The sequence below is a fragment of the Ammodytes marinus genome, assembly GCF_949987685.1.
Source record: "Ammodytes marinus genome assembly, chromosome: 22".
In the NCBI taxonomy this organism is placed as follows: Eukaryota; Metazoa; Chordata; class Actinopteri; order Uranoscopiformes; family Ammodytidae; genus Ammodytes; species Ammodytes marinus.
The window spans coordinates 19,793,392-19,815,958 of NC_137226.1; the positions used below are offsets into that span (position 1 = coordinate 19,793,392).

Below are 22,567 nucleotides of genomic sequence, written 5' to 3' on the forward strand. Positions count from 1 at the left end.
CACTAAGAGGGACATTCCAGGTGTATAAAAGCATCGGTATGCTTCAGACAAAGTGTAACAGCTTCTGAAAAACACCTCCCCTCACAGCTTTACGACTTTTGAATTAAACTTTTTATTTTTTCAAACTTTCCAACACCCACAATCTGACATTAGCCATCAGAATCTATGGCATATTTAAAATTAATATCAGGAAAATCTTCAAAAGAAAATGCAAACGTTCCAACCGTTGTGAAATGAAAATAACAGGACTTGGACCCATCGAGATAAACAGTTGGTGGAGATAATCCTCCAGTCAGAAGAAGAGGATGCAATGAGATGATGTCATTTAAATGGCTCAAGTCAAGCTTCGTTACCCAGCTGATTTATTAACTCTTGTGCAAAAAGTAGGGATGCCTTGCCAGAAACATTGCTCAAAAGTGTGCTCCGTTTGAAACACTTGTGCCTTCAAACCTGTTCAGTAAACAGGTCATACAAACTACTGTCTTTCTGTCGACCAGTATGCAATGATGCATGTGTGCAGCAGTGTGGACAGGCTTACTCAAGTGAGCCTTACATGTATTAGTAGCTTCTATTAAAAACAAACACCAAATCAACCACACACACAGTACTCCTTATTTGCAAGTCATTTGATTTGCATAAATATATGCGATTCCAAAACGGACTTAGTTGTGTGCAAGTAGGCAACTTAACAAAGACTAACTGTTCACCTGAGAGCGAGCGAGCGAGCGAGCGAGCGAGCGAGCGAGCGAGCGAGAGAGAGAGAGAGAGAGAGAGAGAGAGAGAGAGAGAGAGAGAGAGAGAGAGAGAGAGAGAGAGAGAGAGAGAGAGAGAGAGAGAGAGAGAGAGAGAGAGAGAGAGAGAGAGACCATGGTTACAATAGACAGCAAAAGAGAAACCCCCCCAAAACGTACTGTCGGGAGCATGAAACAGCGGGTCATTGAACTCAAAAGACAAGACCAAAGAAATAATGAGTGAAAATGGCGGACACACAGGATTTATGACAACCTTGGTGGGCTGGAGGGCAGAAGAGAAGCCCGAAACCGCTCCTTTTTCACCCAGCAAATGGCTTCACACATGAAAGAACCTGCCTGTTAGTCAAAGAGACAACTGTGGACCCATGTCCAAAACAAACGTTCACCAGAGAACAGGACATGGCCTTTTGCTCTTTGAAGATGAATGCACATGTGAAAAAAAACCCAGGCTTAGGAGGCAAGTTAATAGCAGGTATGTCCTTGCAGTGGGCTAAGAAACAGCATAAATAAATATTAAAGGAAAGACTTGCTTAGAAATCTCTAGCAGCCTTTGAAATAAGAAAAAAAAAAGAGCAGTTTTCTTTTTTCCAATAAGTTCAAGTCAAACCTATCTTACTCGGTTCTCATTAGTGGAGCAATGAGGCGTCAAATGGAAAAGCCTTCCACAAACACAAACTGTCCCCGCCTCTCACCTAACACAATTAGCAGCTTCCCCGAACAGAGGGGCAATTCATCCATGAACAAAGACAAGAAACTAGTGAGACAGAAGCTCTTTGGAGTAGTTTGGTTTCACCCCTGCAGCTGGTACACAGTAAACTGCTTGTTCATGATTCAGACAGTAAGAACTAAGCCGCATGTTGATTCAGACCCATAACTGATTCTACATATTTACTTACACATCCGGTACAAAGAGACCCCTCCATGCCCTGCATTTGTTTAACATGATATCCTCCGACTACTCCTTCTGCTCTTTACATCAATCTTTCCCTCGCTCCGTTCATTCACTTGCAACTGGCCAGTAACTGTATCTCACTGATGTTTCCAAGTCTGCCGACACAAGCTCTTTACACAGTAACAGTTTTTTTGTATTCTCCGACTGAAATGATAGCAGAAAGCAGCACAGAAATCCATTTTAAAACGTCCATATTTTATCGAGATACGTCCTCCCTAAAGATCACGAAATGTACAATTGCTAAAAAGCCAAGACTTACACGGTCCATTTGAAAGAGAATGGTGACAGGGAAGTGCAAGGTTTTAAATTGATGTCTTTTTTCCCCAGGTCTCAAGGCCCTGGCATACTTCCCACTGTTCCCAAGTGGATTTGGGGAGATGGATAAGACTAAAACAGGTGGAGAGAGAGAGAGAGAGAGGAGCGCATTTATCACTGTGATCTGTTGGAAGGAGCCACAGATAGAGCCTGAGTCGTGGCCTAATGTTGCATTGAAAGTAGAGGAATGGCTGTGCAGTCATTGTTCAGTGAAATCCCTGGATTACTTGTGATTTAGAGACTATTAATACACATCTGAAAGGTAAGTGCTCACTCCAAGAGTTTCTAGGTGAAGTGTCCTTTAGCACAACCCTGAATCACTTCTCTGTCACTACTAAGGGAACTGGATGAGGCTAAAGCTAAGCTAAATGCCACAATGTGAATGTAAAGGATTTGAATTCATCCATCACACAGACGTAAGTGCAGCATTGGCCAACCAAACTATTTGGAACGCACTTGAAGTAGGCATTTCTCTCTCTTCAAAGTTCGACTGTTTCTGATGGATCGACGACTAGATTCAAAGGGAACCAGTCTCACACTGCACAGAGCAAAGCCTCATGGGAAGTCATTCTAATTGAATTCTCCTGTATGTAGGCCTATGCGGTGTATCCGTCACAGTGGCACAGCAAAAGCAAACGTTTTCTAACTGCTTTATTAAGTGCTGATAGGTAGTTTGTGTCACATTTGGCTAGCTGTTTCATTGTAGCTAAGCTAATGGGCTGCTGATGGATATGAGGTATTGGTCTCAATCTCCTCCTCTAACTAAGCAGAACAAAGGAAATTGCCACAAAAGGGTCAAACTACTCCTCCAAGACATCAAAGTCCAAACAGTTGCTAACACAGAAAAGGATATCATTCCAGAACCAGTAGAACCAGGTGGTGTACATCCAGAACTTGGTTGCCAGGTAGATTCCCAGAGGGAGAGCGCTGTGCATGGAGTGGTCGAAGAAAGCCCTGTAAGGAGAGAGAGAGAGAGAGAAGAGGGGTTAGGAAGCAGTATGTATTCAAATGGTCATCTGGTAAATATTATGTGGTTTGTTGTCCTCTTTAAAAATTGCAATTGCCTTATTTTTTGCACTGCACTTACAGTCAATCAGGTAGTGTGCACATTACCAAGACGCAGCCTGACAAGCAGCACTGTCTCTGCTAATTATCATTCCAGTTTATTATAACTTTGGTCTTGTTTTTTTTCCGTTGTTTTCTTTAATAGATTTGGCCAAATTTCAATAAGCCTGTATTTCCTTTAATAGGCATCAATCCCATTTCAGACCGTGCTCTGCTCATGACTTATCCTGACTCATATACATTGTATGGATCAATACACCGAGGCATTCTTCCTGCAGATGCCAAACCTGTTTGCTGTAGCACATATGGACAAATGCAAACCTGAGTCTTTGATGTGAACCGTGCAGTGAGACGGCAGCAACAATAAACCAAACCAGGACCTGATGACGCACACTGCAGCTGGACTCATATTCACAACTGTTTGTTTTTTCTCCAACCCAGTAAGTATTTCAAGTATTTCAGTAAATGTAAAGCTAACAGGCTAATGCGTGGTTTGTTTATAGTCACAGAGCTAGCAGTAGTGAGGGACACAACAAACTAAAGCAGCAGGACCAGATGGCTTTTGTAATGGGTTTAACAAGGCGTGTGCGTACGTGTGTGTGTGTGTGTGTGTGTGTTTTTAAGGGAGCATCTGTCACTGCCACTGCATGGGGTGGAATGTTAGAAATTACGTGTTTTTTTAAGAATATGTGCACCAACAGTTTGTTTGTTTCAGTGCCATGAAGTGTGCATTTTTCCTCGCATAACATAAAAAACGCTAAATCCAAATTTAACTAACATGGCATGGCTGTAACTTTATCTCAGGTTAACCCATTGATGACGGCTGCTGCGCGATGCCACATTGTATCTCCTGCCTGATGCTGCGTCGTGCAGCATTGTTACTTTATCTAATTTTCATGGCGTGCGCAGCATAGAATGCACCATGATTGGTTCAAATACACATGAGGTGGGTTTTGTTGATTTTTTAAGACCACGTGACCACCCAAAAGTTGTGTGGTTTGCCGAAAATCACGCCAATCAAAAAAATAAAAAATAAATAAATAAAAAATATTTATAAAAAAAATACGCCAGCTGTGTCGGCGATAGTGTATTACAGAACAGTTAGTGGCGTTCGGAGCGCAGAATCTAGGTCTACTATAGGCTACTGACAAAAATCACACAACACATTGCATCTATTTATTAACAATATTTATGAATTTAGGCTATATTTTGCTACTCCAACTCAAATTCAGCCCAGCCAGGCGATAGTTAAAGGTCACATATTATGCTAAATACACTTTTTAAATGTGTTCTAACATATCCATGGGTCCACGGTGTGCCTAGAGACTGCCAAAATATTTAAAAAAATAACAATCTCTCCTGTTCTCACTCTCCCCCTTTCTGAAACCCCCACCCCTCCCCCCCAATATACTCCAGTCAGAATTTTCCCCTTTTCTGACCTCACAAACTGGAAAGCCAGAAGCTTCCACTGTGCAGCCCACACCCCTATTTCTTATTGGTCCACGGCCCTGACAGACAGAGGGCGAGGCGTATCTGGCTTCGCTTCCGGACAGGGGCAGCTCAAAGATTGTATATTTACGAGGGGAGCTGCAGCTCTTTTTAAAAAATAGGCCATTGTGAGATTAGCTGAACATCAGCATAGTATAATAAATTATCTGAAAGTTTTTTTCAGCAAACAATTAAAGAAAAACGTATTAGGGACCACTAAGACCATATAATATGGTGTATAATAGTACCGAAAAGTGTATAATATGGGAGCTTTAAGTTTCAGTTTCGTTTTCATCTCCGTGGTATACAGCCGTTTGGACCAGCTGATCGGCTCCCGACAGCAGGAGTCAGTCTGCGTTCCAGTTGTACTGGGAAGTCGGATTTATGGTGCCAGTGATAACTGAACTAAATAATAAAATAAAGCTATCTTCTCCTTCCTATATCTGTCTATCTTTATCCCTCCACTGCCCACTCAGTCACTACTATCCATGCTAAAAGGAAGCAGGATTATAACCTCATTTAGCACATTATTTTTAAATATTTTATATTATTTATTCTTTTTTTTCTACCCCATCTAATTTTGACGATTTTTAGAACATTTTGTTGGTTTGTAAGCGCTAAGGGAGCATGTTTAAATAAAACCTGTGAACCTTAACTTTTAAATGTATTTTATTTCATGTTTCTATGTGCTACACAGGCTTAGATATTAAGGTTTTGGTAGACTTGACAATTCATACTATTTTTTCAGAAAACCCTCAGGCATTAAGGACATGCATCCTAGATTGCCATAGTCATCAATGGGTTAATAGATAGTGGTAAAAGCTCAAATTGACCAAACCAGCTCATAACTTAAAGATGGAATCAACGCAGCTCACACACAGTACGGCCAGGTAGTGGATCGTAAGGAGACATTTCACTGATTTTGACAAATAATGATATGACAACAATCAATCAATTTAGATAATAAAAGAACAGGAAAATGACTATAGAACAAGTGGTACACACATCAACCACTGTGTGTGTGTGTGTGCGTGTGTGTGTGACTGAGTCGTACTTGGAGAGGAACTGCACTGAGATCCAGACCCCGGCGTACATGAGGCCCTTGGCGAGCCAGGAGTCGATGTCCAGGTCAGCGATGAAACCAACCAACCAGATGACCAGGAAGGGGGTTCCCAGCATCACCTTCTGCCTGAACTCCTGTTAAGACCAAGAGATAGACCGATTAGGATGGATAAATCACAAGGAAATAAACACATAAAGGTAGGACATATCGGAAGGGGAGAGAACATGTCATAGAAATGGTGACAAAGCAGACAAGAGGATGGAGGTGAAAAAAAAAGCTGAGAGAGGGGACAGAGTTTGATCTAAAATTCCTATCAGTCATGAATGATGGTGAATCATGAGAGTGCACATCTACCTACTGGGTGATCGGTTACAACATGACTTTCCAATAGTTTCTATTTGAAGCAGCAGATTCCCCCCCCCCCCCCTCCAGAACACAAACACAGAACTAACAACTACAACTAACATGGCGTACTCTACTTTACAGGTTTCTAAGGACATTGTTTAAACTAAATGGTAAATGTGAAGCAAAAAATAAAAAGTCACTTCAGCGCTGCTATAAAGTCCAGGATAGGCTATCTGTTTACATTTTCCTTCTTTCCTTGAGATCTCATAACGGATTTTCTCCATAAATAGTGTACTTCAGAACTCCTCAACGCAGGGGGCTATCTCCTTATTCCAAACTTTAAGAATCATTTATTTTTTTGCGATAACCTTCCCATACTGGATAGACAAAGCTTTCGTACGACCTATAGTCTCTGGTTGTTGTGACGAGCCTAGAATGGCCGTTTCTGGGTTGGGATGGAGGATGCTGAAGCTGCAGTGTTGACAGTATAAAAAGAAATCATAGCTCAAGATGCAAAGCTTCATGGTATGCACACAGCAACTTTAGCTTTTATCTTCTCTATCACATTAGATTCTGCACAATATAACAGCCGACATATAGTTGTTGATGAAGTCAAAATGCCTGGGTATAAAGACTGAAGTGTCCCAAACCCTGGATATGTGAAATTAGATTTTTTAGGAGCAATATAAGCAATTTACTATGTAATCTACAGAAGCTCTACTCACTAAACTACTGGTATTGGTACACTACTCGTCTGTATAGACAGTGACACATTGTTTTAATCTCTACGGAGAATGGACATCGGTTCTATTAGTCTATTTGTATGCAAACTCACTGTCTAGTAGGGCTTTCACGTTTTCAAAGAAATTGAAATTTCCTGTCAGCAATCACATGGGTAACTGCTCCTTCAAATGGTCTGATCGAGCAGGTCATTTACAGTTCCAATATGACATTTTCACCCTGCGCTCAAACGGATATTCAAATTTGGAATAAAAAGTGACAGCCCTACAGTCTAATGCGAAAATTTACCTTCATCATCTACCAAATATCCCAGCAGAGAAGTGGAAAGACAACAACAAATGCAAGCAGAGTTAAAACAGCCTAGCAACAACAAGAAAAAGTTTAAGTTTGTGGTACATTTTCACATAGAGTTGAAAGAAACCTGGGGTTATCTGATCCGATACAGCAAACTGATACATTAGCGACAAAACATACCGTGGGTGGGAATTTTGTCCATTTAATTTTGTTTCTATCAAAACAGTGCAAGTGGTTGTTAATCAGGACACATGTTGATTATCATCCACTTTAGTCAGAGCAGATGCTATAAAAGTTACTGTGTTTGTTTGCGGTGTTTTAAGTTAGTTGTTCAAATATACGCCGTCACTTTAAGAGTCATCTCCTTCCTGTCAGACTGACTGATTGGAGACTTGAGAGGTTGTAAACGTCTTGACAAACTGACAGCTTTACAATGAAAGGTGATCACAACACCCCGGGGCATGCTGGGACACGGCAGCAGTGCAAAGGTTCAGTCTGGACAAGGCTGGTCTCAACACGTCTGTTTGAACTGAGACAGAGGTGTCAAACAGAAGGCCACAAAGCTGTGTGTTAAGATGGTAACGCGCTATCCTAGTGAAGGGAATTTAAATTAGCCGCCTGTCTAATGTTTGTTCTACAACTTCGGCAGTAGCCATAATTCCCATAACCTTTGTCTGCCTGCCCTTCTCATTTGCGATATAATGTCACATATTTGAACATATGTTTTTGTGCGTGTGAGTGTGTGTGTGTGTGTACCTTGTTCATCTTCAATCTCTTCAGGTAGGACGGGCTGTCGTAGCCTTTAGCTTGCCGCGCTTCCTGTAAGTGATTGATCATCCAAACGTTCTTCCTTTGCTTGGCAAGATCTAGCGGAGTTTCTCCCTAAAGAAAAACAAAACGTCTATCATCACTGAATACTCTGGGAACATTTAATGACGGTCTCCTGTGTTGACACAAGTTTTTACTCCGGCAGAAAAATACTACAGCAATATTGGTACATGGAGAAAGCAGATGGAAGCTACTAGGAAGCTCCCTACCTTGATGTTCTGTGCGTCCACGTTAGCGTTAGCATCCAGTAGCAAGCTGATGACGGTGGTGTTGCCGGCTAGCACGGCCCAGTGCAGCGCTGTGTTCTTGTGATATTTGTCTCCCAGGTTGACGGACACGTTGAAGGTCAGCAGCAGCCGGGTGGGATCCACACTGTCAACACACACACACACACAAGTCAAGTTTAGCTGAGGTCAAACTACTTAGAAAACCCACTTGACAAATAGGCTGAAGAAGGGCAAGACACACATTTGAGAAATCACACGTTAGCATCAAGACAGGAGATAGGTGGTGATTAAGGCTGAGACTGACAAATATTTTCATTATTGATTATCTCATCTAACACCCCTAATGTCATAATACATCTATTAAAAATTTGATTGATATACTTTCTAAATCATAAGCCCCATCTTTCCCAAGCAGCATCTATTTTTTAGCTGTCAACTATGTTATTTCCCATCTTGGGTCTGTGAGTTAAATGACTCGATATTAAATAGAAAAGATCCCTCAGAAAGATGCTTATCAGGGAATAAATACATGAAACTTAGCCACAATACAGGGCTAACATGTTTACCTGTGTGTCTGGTGACGGGGACGGTGTGTGTGTGTGTGTGTGTCTGAGGACGGTGTGTATGTGTGTGTGTGTGTGCGTGTGCAGTCAGCAGAAACATGCTCTTGCTTGTACGTGGGTTTTTTTTTGGGAACCTCTCCACAGCTTGAGTGTCAGAATTCAAGACATTTCCCAGGTATCAGGTTCTTGATGTTGAAATGTATTCAGTATCAAGTCTATCTGTGTCCATTAAGAGCCAGAACTCAACAACTCATCTTCAAGCTGTAGGGACAGTAAGTCTTCACATACACACCTGTGTGTCCTGTAAGCCGCCCACATCAGAGGAGTCATGCCGTTCTGATCCATCATGTCCACATCCTGATGGAGAGGACAGACACAATAAACAAACTGGAGGAGATGACAGAGAAGAGAGAGGAGAAGCAGCAGGGCTCCCCCTGATGGCCAGGACTGGTACTACATGTATTCAGCACACAAGACTTGTCCCCAAATGACTGACAAATCCCTAATGACACAGACATAAACAGGGAAGAGAGATGGTAAGGCCACGGGAGTAGCTTAGTGCCTATTCTACGATTTACAACCCGTGTTGTTAAAAGGTCACATACTGTATTATGCTAATTGTCAGGTTCAAAATTGGCCAATCTGATTGGCCTTGAAATCTGAAACACAGGTTTCAGAAATTTGGAGGTAGAGACAAAGAGAGAGGGTTGTATTTTTTCTCTTCACACACCAGGGACCCAAACTAATTTTTAAAGTTGAAAAAGTCCATATTGCATATTAGGTGACCTTTAAATGTGGATCATCGTCAATCATCCTTCAGATCTCCTATCAGTCAAGCACATAATGCTGTCGGGAAAAAGGACCATTCTGTGCATTTTAAGATGCTGCTCTCTTCCTGACCAATGAGCCTCTACAGGTGAGTGTGTTCTACCTGTCCTTTGGCGATGAGGTAGGCCACGATGGAGGTGTGGCCAAACTGGGCGGCCAGGTGACCACAGCTGCAGCCCTCGCCGTCGATCAAAGACGGGTCTGCGCCATACTTCATGAGCTGCACCACCATGGATAGGTGGCCTTGTCTGGGGGGGGGAGGAGAAACACCAAAGGAATCAATTTTAGGTACAATAAAATCAGAAATGTTCACTTTTTTATGACAACTTATTCCCTTTTTTACACTATCTGCAGGTCTTGCATCTCATGATCATGCAAATGGTTTTTGGCAATTATTTGAGAAAGGACACATGGAATGCTAGATTCAGATGATGCAGTGCTTTTATGGCTTAACTTTGGAGTTATTTAACACAACGACCCAGAGAGTTGCCCAGATGCATTCATGGACAGTAGGAAATTTGAGACCCAGATGTTTTTATCTATTTTTTTTAGCTTCTGGCTATAATAAGTGGTTGTTTTTTGTGGGGGATTTCTTTAAAAAAAAACATATTTTCTTTTAGTGTCAGCAGTGTAAACCTACTAAATGATTTAATGTTGCAGAATTGTATAGGTAAAAGCCAGGAACATGCAGGACCAAATAGCTCACTTTATCACCCACATAGACACAGAGGAAGTGACCAGGCTGTAGTCTCATTTACTCCCACTGCGGCTCAGCTGTTATGTTTACACATGAAATGATGCAGCCTCATACTGCTGCCTGTCTGCTCTTATCATTTCATGTTTGTCTCAGTAATTTGATACCTGCTTTTATTACAGCATACTGACTTTGTAAAATGTATTCTCATTACTATACTAACTGCAATGTAAACTTCCCCCCTATAATAGGATAATAAAGATCAAAAATATACGGGTAAAAAATGATATGAAAGTCATGTGTAAACAGTGTTTGAACCTGGAGGGACAAAGCCTGTCACAGCCAGCACTTAGCCTGTGTCTAAATGGCTGAGGTCGTACAGACAGACAGAGGGGGCCTGGGGGCTTTGAAAGGTCATCGGCTATGGTGGAAGGTGACACAGGATTCCTGTTGTTAGTTTATCAATAATTCAAGACGGGAGCGCTTCATGCCCCCCTGAGTGTGTTTGGGAGGGGCGGGGTTTATCACTGGTTACAACATGGCTGAGTGATCACACGGAATAAAAGACCTTCAAACAATCAAGTTGAGATGGAGGATTTTGTCGTAAAACCAATAGCGGCGACGAGCAGAGAATACTAAAGGGTTATGGAATAAGTTCATAAATGTGTGTTTGAATGAGTGATTGAGTGCCTTCATCTCCTCGGGGCACGGTGGCCCTGGATTATGGCAGAACGGACCTTGCCATGCTTGTTAATTTCATCTCTGGAAAGTACAATAAAACTATAATTTCGAACATTTATGGCTGCCTGTAAACTCAGAAAAGAGAAGCTAACACTGGTGTCGCTTAGTTGCCATCTATCATGAGTGGAAAAACGAAGGTTGCAAGGAAATATTTTTCAAAAGCACATATTTCAAATAAAAACAAAAAAAGGCTGTGTGTGTGTGTGTGTGTGTGTGTGTGTGTGTGTGTGTGTGTGTGTGTGTGTGTGTGTGTGTGTGTGTGTGTTACCTGGTGGCCCAGTGCAGCGGTGTGGAGTTGAGGTCTCCTCCCAGCTGGTCCACTACGGCGCCCTTTGATATGTAGTACCTATTACACACACACAATCAGCAGGTGAAACTCAGACATATCATTTGGTTATTCTTATCTAGGTGTAGGCTGTAGAGCTGGTCTAATCGAGAATGGACTGGCTGTTCTTTTGAGTAGGAAAAGAATGCAGATGGGTGTCGCACACGCCAAGACCTGGAGCCCACGCAGAATGTAGTCAGTATGCAACGCCTAGCCAAACATTTATTTTCCACCAAATAAAAATCGCCAAGTTGTACTGCAGCTGTCATATACTTATTTGACAATTGATGACAAATGACAACTGTTTCCGTCATTTATCATGGGAAAACTCCCAAACATTCTTTGGTTCCAGCTTCTCCAAAGTGAGGATTTCTCTATTTCATGTCATTGTAAATTGATAAGCTTTGGCTTTGGTGTAGGTTGGACAATAGAAGCATTTGGAAGAAGTCGTTTCGAGCATTCTTTCACAATTTCTGACAGTTCTAGACTAAACAATAGGTTGATTATTTGAGAATATGAATCAATAGTGTCAATAGTTGTGTCATGGGAAGTGAAATATATTCTTTGTTAATTCATCAATCTAACTTATATAAGTTAACAATAAAATGCAAACTATGAATAACGAATATCCAGGAGACTAGCACAGCATTCAAATCAGCCATTACTTAAACGACCTGGGGTTAAATAAACTTGAATAAGTGAAGCAAAATAAGACTCAGATGTGGTTCAATGAGTACGAAAATTACATATGATGTCATCCATCTGTATATGATCTAAATACATATTTAAACTTTTAAAATGGATAGTTTTAATATTAGTAATCCATTTGATAACATAGAACTATACATTCAACACTTTGTTAATGCCTTGATTAAGGGCAGGGCCGGGTTTGATTGGAGAGCTAAACTTCTTAAATCCTTGACTTGACTTCTGAAATCCTGCTGTAATTAGTTAAAAGGACAAGAGGTGCTTTAAAGGGTCTGACACTGACAGTTGTATTAACAGAGGAGGAGAACAATTATGTCGTCTTTCACACCTCAATACATCTTAGTATTAGCCTTTTTTTCTGTAAGCACCCTGAATAAAGATGGGTTATCTTCTAAGTGTGCTAAAGAACAAGGCATCTGCTTTGCTCTGATGGGGATAAGGGAAAACAGAGAAAATCAGCAGCCTTGAATTATGTCTATGTATTATTTATTCATGGTAAGCTGCCTGAGTAAACTTCTGGGGACTGACCAGTGCAACTGTATATGTCTTTGGATTCAGACTCACATCTATCAAACCACAAACTCAACTCTCTAGGCCCCCTTGCTGCGACTAATCCCGAGTCCGACCTTGCACAAAATCGACTTCTCACAAGATATCACCGTCAAAGACAAATTTCCAATGACGGAATGAAATCATGGGAGGCTTGCTAGAGTTGGGGCGCGCGCCTTAACGTGGTTACAAAGCTGTCTTAAAGGAATAGTTCAACACTTTAACACAAACCTAGTACTTTACCTACACATTTAGTCCTGCAAATATAAGATCCCTTGTCATTACAAAATCCTACAAAAACTCAGTGACTTATGACATGTTGTTGTTAGATGTGAGATGGTGTCAGACTTTAGGAATTTAAAAAGTATTTTCAGAGTCTTATAATGTATGGTAGGTAGGGTTGCAAAGGGGTGGAAAGTTTCTGGTAAATTTCTGGAAACTTTCCGGAAACTTTCCACGGGAACTTTCGCTCGGGAATATTCAAAATTGGGAAATATAGGAATCAACTAAATGGCGGTCATTTAAATGATTTTTTTTCATATCCAAACAATAATCTTAACATATAAACATTATGTTTTGTCATAGGCAGACATCCATGCAAACTAATACAATAAAAAAAACATTACATTTGAACAGATTTATTTGTAAGTAGAACTTTATCAAGTTTTGATATTTTATGAACAATCAATAATTTCACTGAACAACAAAAAGATGAATGTTGAGTAAAATATAAGTCATCTGTCTGACCCAACCCATTCAATAAATTAAGTAAATGCCCCCCCATGTGATGGAGGAATGCACAGTGCATGTAGGGGGCGTGGCCTCAGTACCCCTGCAGTAGTGCTATGTGCAACTTGCCAAGTGTACTTGCATGAAATCTGGTAGTTTTAGTCAAGATTTTGCCCAACTATATTCAAAATCACTGTTTAAGCCTCTGTAAACCCGGTCTAGTAAAAAGCAATATATGATATCAAGTTGGGTGTCTCAATAAGCTTTAAAAAAAATCTGATTTGAAGTTAAATGTTCATAAATATTATAAAACGTACACAAAAAAAACAGTCTTTTTACAGTCTAGAACGTTTGCCAGGACTGAAATAACATAGTTAGAAGGATTTAGTGCATTTGGTTTGCTTTCAATTGAGTAAATTCCCGTTTATTCCCGTTAATTCCCATGGAAAGTTTCCAACTTTGAAAATTCCCGAAATTTTGCAACCCTACTGGTAGGCAAATCTTTACGTAAGAACTGAATGGACTCACTTGACCAGGTCTATCCTATTGTTGATGGCGGCCCAGTGGAGGAGTGTTACGTTTTCTTTGTCTGGCTGCCGCACATCGTAGCCCGCCTCCACCAGCTCCCTGCATCGCTCAAAGATGCCGTACCTGAGGAAAGAGAGAGGGATTTAAGTCTCAAGGTACACAAATAAACGTGCAAACAAACCCTGCATTCCAAATCGCATACTTTCTGCTATTTAGTATGGTAGAATTTTTATTTTTATTTGGCCGAGCCAGTGCACACCGGAAGTGACGTCACATAGACGGAGCTTCCAAATGAAAACAACCGGGGATGCGACGGATATAAAAGCTAGAGGCAAGCTCAAGGAGCCATGTAAGGTTGAAATAAATAAGTAAAAGTATATCCCAAATTGTATGCCTACTGCATCATAACTAGATTCTTTTTATGGTCAGATTTAGTATGTAGAATAGAAAAAAGAAAGAGCATGCAATTTGGAACGCAGAAAGACTAAATACATGACAAACACTGACAAATTGCAGACATACTTAATAACACTCACACACAAACTGACAACTTGAATAATTCCTTTGACACAAACAACACACCCACACTGTGGCTTAATTTGGCACTCGCTGTCATTAAGCGGATATTACTAACCTTAAATCAAAACAACTTAATTATGTTGTTGTGAAATGCAACTACATCTCAGACAAAGCTTCCACTGCTTTTTCAGGAAGACATTTCCTTTTTTTTCTTCTTTTTTTGGGGGGGGCGGGGCATTTTTATGCTTTATTGATAGTGCAGAGAGAGAGTTGAAATGGGGCAGAGAGGGGAGTGACATGCAGAGGACGACCGCGGGCGGGAATCGAACCTGGGTCTGCTGCACCCTACCAACTGAGCTAAGGGCGCCCCAAGGAAGACATTTCCACATTGCCCCCCCCCCCCACATTCTATAATTAAGAAATGAAATGACTTCTATGACATGTGCTCAATAACACAACCACAGTAGAAAACATTGGTGGCGTACGTTCCGCATTTATACATTTTGGAATCTTGATAACATAACAAAAAAGAACACGTAAGTGAAGAAGTGAGGGCTCCTATTAGGCCAGTCAGTAAGTGGTCAACAATGTCAACTGGGCCTTAGTCACTTTTCTAAAAAGTCAATCTTTATCCAATTCAGACTGACCATCTGTTTGAATTAAAACACAAACCATATAGTTTATAGTTTTCAGTATGGTGTGATAAAATTGTGTTATGTCAATGACGCTGCAATTGTTTGTTGTGCTATCGCTGCCTCCCTTATTGATTGCACACACTGTTTCTAAACTGCTTAATTGTCGTGATTATCTGATCAGTAAAGGTATTCTCGCTAGTGTCCACCTCCATTGAGTGTATAGGGTGTCCAATAGGCCAAGCTTTTAACACATTTGTGCCCTCTGCCGAAACCCTAAGAAAAAACGATTTGCTATGCATTAACGGTCTGCTGTGTAAATTGATTTCAAACAGGTCACTAGAGTTAGAATATCTTAGCCTCTCCCACGTCCGAACAAGACTTTAAATGTCAAACTATCGGCTATGTGTTTACCATAGTGAGACAGAACACAGTGAATTAGGACATGGACCAAACAATGTATCAAAATCTGACCACATGACAGGCTGACCCAAAGCGTATCCAGATGTCCTTATGAGACTACGATAAGCAGATGCACCCGTATCACCCACTCACTGTGTGGCTTTGACAATGTCCCAGGTGCTGTAGTCGTCCACATGGTTCTTGCGGCTGCTGACGGGCTCACTGTAGCCGTGGTTGTAATGACTCTGGGGTTTGATTTCCTGAAGAGAAAGAGGGAAGACAACGTTAGAGAGGACACGTGTGTGTGTGTGTGTGTGTGTGTGTGTGTGTGTGTGTGTGTGTGTGTGTGTGTGTGTGTGTGTGTGTGTTGGGGCTTCAAAGCGGAATATATCCTTTCTCATTTAGGCTTGTCAAACAAATGTGTAATGCTGTCATTAACTGCTGAATTGCACTTCAATGATTGTTGGAATTGAGCCATTTTCAATGTTATTAGTTTCCACCGGGGCCTTTTCTGTTACGACATGTCAAAAAGGCAAAGAAAAAATGGACGTCTGTGAATCTGGGCGCAATGAAGAAAGAAGAGTGCTCCGAAACTTGCCAACCTTTCAGCTAGCCAGATCTATTTAGAGAGCAAAATGACATATAAAGTGCAAGATAAACAGGACGACAGGACAGAGCCCCCGGCAATGGCAGACACACAGTGCCTTCTGCTACCAGACACTTAAACATTCATTTTAATAATTGACCTGGGCATTTAGAGAGGAAATATAAAAGGCAGAGGGACAAAGACACAGGCTTGTCTAGTCCTGTTTCTGCTGAAGATCTAATCCGTGGCACAGATGTGGCGACTGTGCAGCTCACATTCAATTAGCCTCCATAGTAACGCCACGGAAACCACAATTAGCCTCCATCGCCCGGAAACAAGGGCTGGATCTGGTACACACACACACACACACACACACACACACACACACACACACACACACACACACACACACACACACACACACACACACACACACACACACACACACACACACACACACACACACACACACACACACACACACACACACACACACACACACACACACACACACACACACTTAAAGGTGGAGTCAATGCTTGTTGTCCAAATCACTTTGTCAAAATCAGTTAATATCTCCTCACGATTCCAGAACCTGTCTGTACAGTGTGAGCACTGTAAAGCGCTAATACACAACCTAGGCTCTGTAAACTGGTATGTAAACAAAGGGTAGGCCTATGTAAACAAATGGGGCTCAAAAAGTGATTTTGACACCAAGCATTGTCCAGAATTGCTGACTCCACCTTTAAGTCAAGTTACTGAATTGAGCTATATTTGCCAAACTGCTTAGCTTGCTAAAGATGGAGGTAGACAAAGAAAAAACTATGATATCACTGTTGGGTTGGAATAAAACATTGGGGTGTTTCAACAGCTTCACCACCTTTATAGGGCTCAGTATGTTGGCATGCAAGGCTTTTTGGCTGCTAAATAACAGTGAGACATGGCAGACTGGTGTGTGGAGCTGGTGGGTAGCCCGAGGCTAGCGGGCGACAGAGAATAAGAGCTGTATACCATGCTGAGCTGAGGATGTGCTGAGCCAGCATCCTGCCAGCATGGAGACAGGGGGGGAGGGGGCAAGCAAGATGGAGAGGCCGCATGAGGAAAACTAATACACAAAGATTTAGTTTTACACTGAGATGGAATGGCTGGAAGCTATTGAAATTTTCAAATTAAAATGTTCTGATCAACAGCGTTATTGCCAATTTAAATTTGTATTACATTCTAAACATTAAAAACCACAGGTCTGACACCTGGATCATTAATGTAAAATAAAATAAATAATTGTTTTAATGTTGGTTCAACACAGAAAATTCAAATTTTTTTAAATCATGAAAAAGTTTTTCCACAAAACCACCCTTAGATATGTGAATGTATATCTATTTACCATTAGCCAGTGACAGCTGTCATTACAGCCAGTGAACTGTCACAGTCTTACAGGTGCCCTGTGGAGCTGTCTCCTCATAAAAACATTTGCAAAGTAATTTCCTCCCAGAAAGTTTGAAAATGCAAGCATTCCTTTTCTCTCCGATTTAAGTTTAAGTGTTTCTTGGCACCTGTGGAAAAACAACACAACTGGGACCAGCAGTGCACATAGATAAACTGCTCAATAGTGCTCAAAACCTCTACAAGTTACCTTTAATCTGTAGCAAAAGGTTTAATACACCGTTAATAATTATTAAAGGCCTACTTCACCGGTTGGAATATGAAGGTGTATTGAACTCGGAGATCCTATTTAGTATGAATGTGCAAAATAAATAAATAATCGGATCATCCTAGCCTGAGAAAAGGCAGAAAGAGTGTTTTATGGTCTCACTGTCTAACCCTACATTTTCCTTACTGTGACATCACAGTAAGGGCTAGGATTTGCAGGACAGCTGGGCCAAGGGAAGACTAAGGGAAGACTGAGGGAAGAAAAACCTCATTCATTATATTACAATAGTTATTTTATAATGATAGAACGCTGGTTCCGTATGGGTGAAGTATTCCTTTAATAAAACAGCAGCTCTCGCAATTTGAAAATTGTTATTTTCCAAGTTATTATATAAAAACAATTAGTTCAGACTCAACTCTCATTATGTAATAAAATGGTCAACTCTGAATACCTACAGTATAGTGTGTGCATACATGAATAGCACGTATAGTTCAAATAATGAATTAATAAAAAATATGTAGTACGTGACATTCTGGAAAACTATGTTTTTGTGTTTGTTTCTTAACCAGTGCTAGCTGTATGAAAGGTGGAACTTAAACACACATCCAGGGTTTTTCCTGCATAGAGAAAATGTTGGCGCCCGCCAAAGCGGATTTATCCAGCGCCAAAGGAAAATCACTAGCGCCAAAATGATAAAGATTGAGAATAAATATATCTATTTAAAGCCTCTCCAAATTCAGCCCAATTTAAGTCATCCTTCTTGAGGGGCTGGGCAATAACTTGAATTTCATTTTCCGATTACTATTACAGATTCCCTCAATCATGAAAACAAAATAATCGTTATTAAACTATCATTGTTCCGCATGCCGGGGCATGCAGGCTTTTAAATGCAGCAAACCCTTTCAGCCGTGAGCCCTGCTTGGCCCCTCCCTCACCTGATAGTTTAGCTATCGGCTGGTCCAGAGAGTATGAGGGAGATGTCGCGCATTGCTGGGTGTTTTGAAAAACTTCTAGATGACGAGAATAAAGGTAAAACTAATTGTTTTTTGTTTTTGTTGTCACAACAAACTAAAATAATGTGCAAGATATGTCACGCGCGGACACGCGAGTCACGTGACATACGCGACCGCGAGAGAGAGGAAAAAGGCATATAATACCTGATCTGCACCTCTCAACATCCCGACCAATTTGTTTATTCACTTTAAGTTGAATCATAGTGGTCTATGACCAAGCTATCACTGAATAAAAAACACAGGAAGTTTAAAGCTCCTTGACTCCTGCCACCACAACTGTCAACACTACAATGCAACTGCCTATCCACCCTGCTCCTTGACATAAATAAATCATGCCCTTACATTTAATGCTATCAAAAGACGTGCCCTATCAACACCATTTACAACGGGTTATTTTTATTTTGACATATTTATTTTATTAAATTATTAAAAATATGTTTCACTTATTTAGCCTATTTCTATTCTCCCTGTTTTCAGTTCAATTAGGCCTTTGTTTAAAGTCCAAAGTCATGGTGTTATTAGAAAAAAACCTTGTTAAAAGTCAAATAAATGCATAATGTTCTTAAATCAATGATTAACTGTCTTTAATAATCGTGATAACACAATGTGATTACTCAAAATAATCAAGATTATGATTTTTTTCATAATCGAGCAGCCCTACCTTCTTCCATGGTTTAGATCAATTAGAAACAATTAAAGTATTAAATAGATATTCATCATTAGTATTTTGACTTCATATCTACAGGTTGTTCATTGTGATTTCATAAGCGTCAGTGAGCTCCATGGTAACACAGTGATTGACAGGCTGGCTGAAATGCTCTTGAGCTGGACAGAAACTCCCCTCTCCCAACCCCACACCCTCTTAAAATACACAAACCGTTTGCCTTTACTGTTGCAAATAGTTGCGACTCCAAGAAAAGTCGGCCGTGTACTGACCCCCCCAAAGGCCCATTCTGAGCCAGGAAAAACCCTGACATCTACCCAAACTTAACAAGTATCTTAACAATTATGTGGTGTCTCAATATTCTGACACAAAGTGAAAACAGTTGCAACACGCAACTCAAATATGGTTTCCTTGTAGCTATAAATAACTAAATAAAGCCACTTTAGTTGCACAACCAACATGTTAATGCCACGTCAGTAAACCTTGTGATGTCAGCTGTCAAAAACCACATCACATCAAAAATGACAACTCTACATCATGTCACAATCAAATAAAACCAGTGACCTGTATCCATCCTCTTTACATTCTCTGATGCTGTTGCCCCCAAGTCAATGCTTTTACTTTAACAGCAGAGTCAGCTTTCATCAAGCACTAGTATCCATGATGGTGTGTAATACAAGGGACAAACACCCAACACAGAAGCTAAGCAGAAGAGGGATTTCATTTTAGAGAGTAAGTCAGACTGAATAAAGGGTAGATTGCGACACATTTAAAAAAAAAAGTATTTTTAATGTGTCCATGCCGCCATCGGAGGTGCTTGTAATATTCCCTGCCAAGTTTTGGTCACTTCCTCATTCCACAGAAAAAAGAGTGGGCAGGTGTGAGTCAGTTACCATGTGACTGTGTTGAGTTTTTCCTCCTAAGACTGAACTCTAAGGTTGCGTTCCGAATCGCATACTTTCTACTATATAGTATGTAGAAAAAAGATTTAGGATGTCCCGATTCTTGTGGCCAGATTTAGGATGGTTAGAAGTACCCGGATGTCCTACTTCATGCGGCCAAGATTGTTAGTGTTGGAAACTGCATCCTATTTGGGCGATTCTGACCCACAATCCAGTGCGCACGTGAAGTGACATCACATCGACGAAGCCTCCATATGAAAACAAACGGGGATGCGATGGATATAAAAGCAAAAGGCAAGATCAAGGTGCAATGTTATGATGAAATAAGAGAGTAAAGTATGTCCCAATAGTATGCCTACTGCATCCTAACTAGATTCTTTTTATCGTCGGATGTAGAATAGAAAAAAGAAAGAGTATGCGATTCGGAACGCAACCAAAGCCTCCTCTCTCATCTGGATATTGAGTTGAGGGGAAAGTGCTGGCAAATTATTGATGTGGAAAACTGCTTCTCTGTCAGTCCAGGGACAGGGGGCAGACGGCCCATCTCCACACACCAGATGGTAAAGAACTTTATGCATCTTCAACTTCCGTGGTGGTAACCTTTGACCGCTACTGCCAGTCTCCATTCTCGCCTGCCATCTAAAAAAAAGCTGACGGTGGCATATGGCACTGTAGTGATAATTGCAGCCTGTTGTATTTTCTCACTCCTTAAATTACGTGCCTGTGTGTACACGTGATGCATTCACAGCCAGACAGGCAGCAGTGAGGATATTGTCATTGAAGCATATTATCCATCTCACGCTAGGCATTGATTTTAAGGTTGAAACCCTATCCGCTGGGTGAGGCAGCAGGCTTGGCTTTTGTCAACAGTGCTGGTCGGTGAGAGCCATATGGCAAACACTCCTTAGGGGGTTTGCAGGTCACTTTCCTTGAGGTAAAACTGTTAGAAAGCACCATTTCTGAAACTCCATGTTTTCTGTCAAATCAACAGTACTATCAGCAGTAGTAATACTAGTGACGGCAACAGTGCAATCAGGCTAACCAATTCTCAGTTTAAGAACGATGTTTGGATACAATTGGGGGGGAAAAAATACAGAAATAGAAAAGATAATAGCGCTGCATCTGTAATTACTATTTTGCAGAGACTAGATTACTCTGTTATTGTGATGTTTTTCTTGCTGGCTGTAGCCATTGCTCAAAATTGATATGGAGCCATTTCAAGGGATAATTCAATATTCAAAACACAGTTTACATCCATGGATGGGGAGGAAGCAGATGAGAGATGTGAGGGAAATAATGGGAATGCTCCAAGGGGGGAAAAAATTGCATTTATCTCTTTGCACAAACACTAAAGTATTAAATCAAGTGGTTGTCCACGTTCCCCCTACCTGAACGTGCCTTTTATGCAAAAACACGCTTGTTTGCATTTTCAAATGAGTTTGGAAGCTGAGGGCAGTTATGCCTTAGATTTCTCAGGAGAACAAATGTTTGTATTTTACATGTAGAACTGGTTCAAAGAGAGAGAGAGGGAAAAAAAGAGTTACTTCACTTCTAAGGATAAACTTGCGATGCTCTAATTCAGGTGCCTCCTGCATTCAGCTTCACTACAATTTTACGAGATGACCCAGTTTCCAAGCAGCACCCTGCTGAACAACAGAGAAACAGAACTTGAAGCCAAGGCCTGTATTGGCTTAAAGGAGAAAATAAACACAATTTATGATGAAGCCACAGTGGGCACATATTACTTCAATATGACAGCTAGATGCACAGCCAAGGGTCAAATTGTGTATGCCCTTGTGCAATAATTTACCCAAGCTGGGCGGTGGCACCTCCAAATTCACGGCAGATGCTTTATGCCTTGCAAGATCAGAGAAATTGAATCATTGGACAGAGTGCAGGGCCAGGCCCAGTTGTGTGGTGTTGTATATTAAGTCAACACAGTGCCCAATATTGTTTAGCTATGCGGAATATTTGCCACCCACTCCTGCAAAACAGAGGTCAATAAATAGCATTAAAATAAAACTCCCTGAGCTCTGCCATGCCGTGACATTGGCTGCATTTTTACACTTTTTAAGGGCACATTCTCAATCACAATTGCGCATGGGCACAGTAAGGGGCAACTTTGTCTAGTGTGAGTGTGCCCTAAATCCTTGCCACCAGTTATTGTCTGTATATTAAGCTTCACCTGACAGAAAGCAGCCACCTCTATCTTCCTGTGTTTTTGTATCTGTATGTAAAGTTAAGCACAGGCTCAGCCTCCAACACTAAATCCAGACTGACAAGTCTGCTCCACCGAGTTAGTGAGTCTCTCAGACCCCTTTCCCCCCGATGCAGTTTCGGGGGCGGTGTCCATTAAGGACAGGACACACCAGTCCGACTACCCGAAAATGAAGTTTGCCGATTCCGGCAGCTCCAGTCTTCCCGTCGCGGCCAAAAAAGTGCAAAGAACACACCAAGCCGACT

At 41.1% G+C, this 22,567-nt stretch overlaps 1 protein-coding gene across 1 annotated transcript in view; it reads right to left on the bottom strand.

The window, feature by feature from the left end:
* zdhhc17 (zDHHC palmitoyltransferase 17) overlaps positions 1–22,567 on the bottom strand; it is a 38,697-nt gene that overhangs the window by 12,216 nt on the left and 3,914 nt on the right. The window contains exons 2-10 of the mRNA XM_080051278.1: positions 15,442–15,548; positions 13,736–13,858; positions 11,165–11,242; positions 9,565–9,709; positions 8,926–8,990; positions 8,053–8,215; positions 7,772–7,897; positions 5,627–5,769; positions 2,861–2,973 (exon numbers count right to left, since the gene is read on the bottom strand). Coding sequence (XP_079907404.1) covers positions 2,861–2,973; positions 5,627–5,769; positions 7,772–7,897; positions 8,053–8,215; positions 8,926–8,990; positions 9,565–9,709; positions 11,165–11,242; positions 13,736–13,858; positions 15,442–15,548 — 1,063 coding nt within the window. The remainder of the gene's footprint in view (positions 1–2,860; positions 2,974–5,626; positions 5,770–7,771; positions 7,898–8,052; positions 8,216–8,925; positions 8,991–9,564; positions 9,710–11,164; positions 11,243–13,735; positions 13,859–15,441; positions 15,549–22,567) is intronic.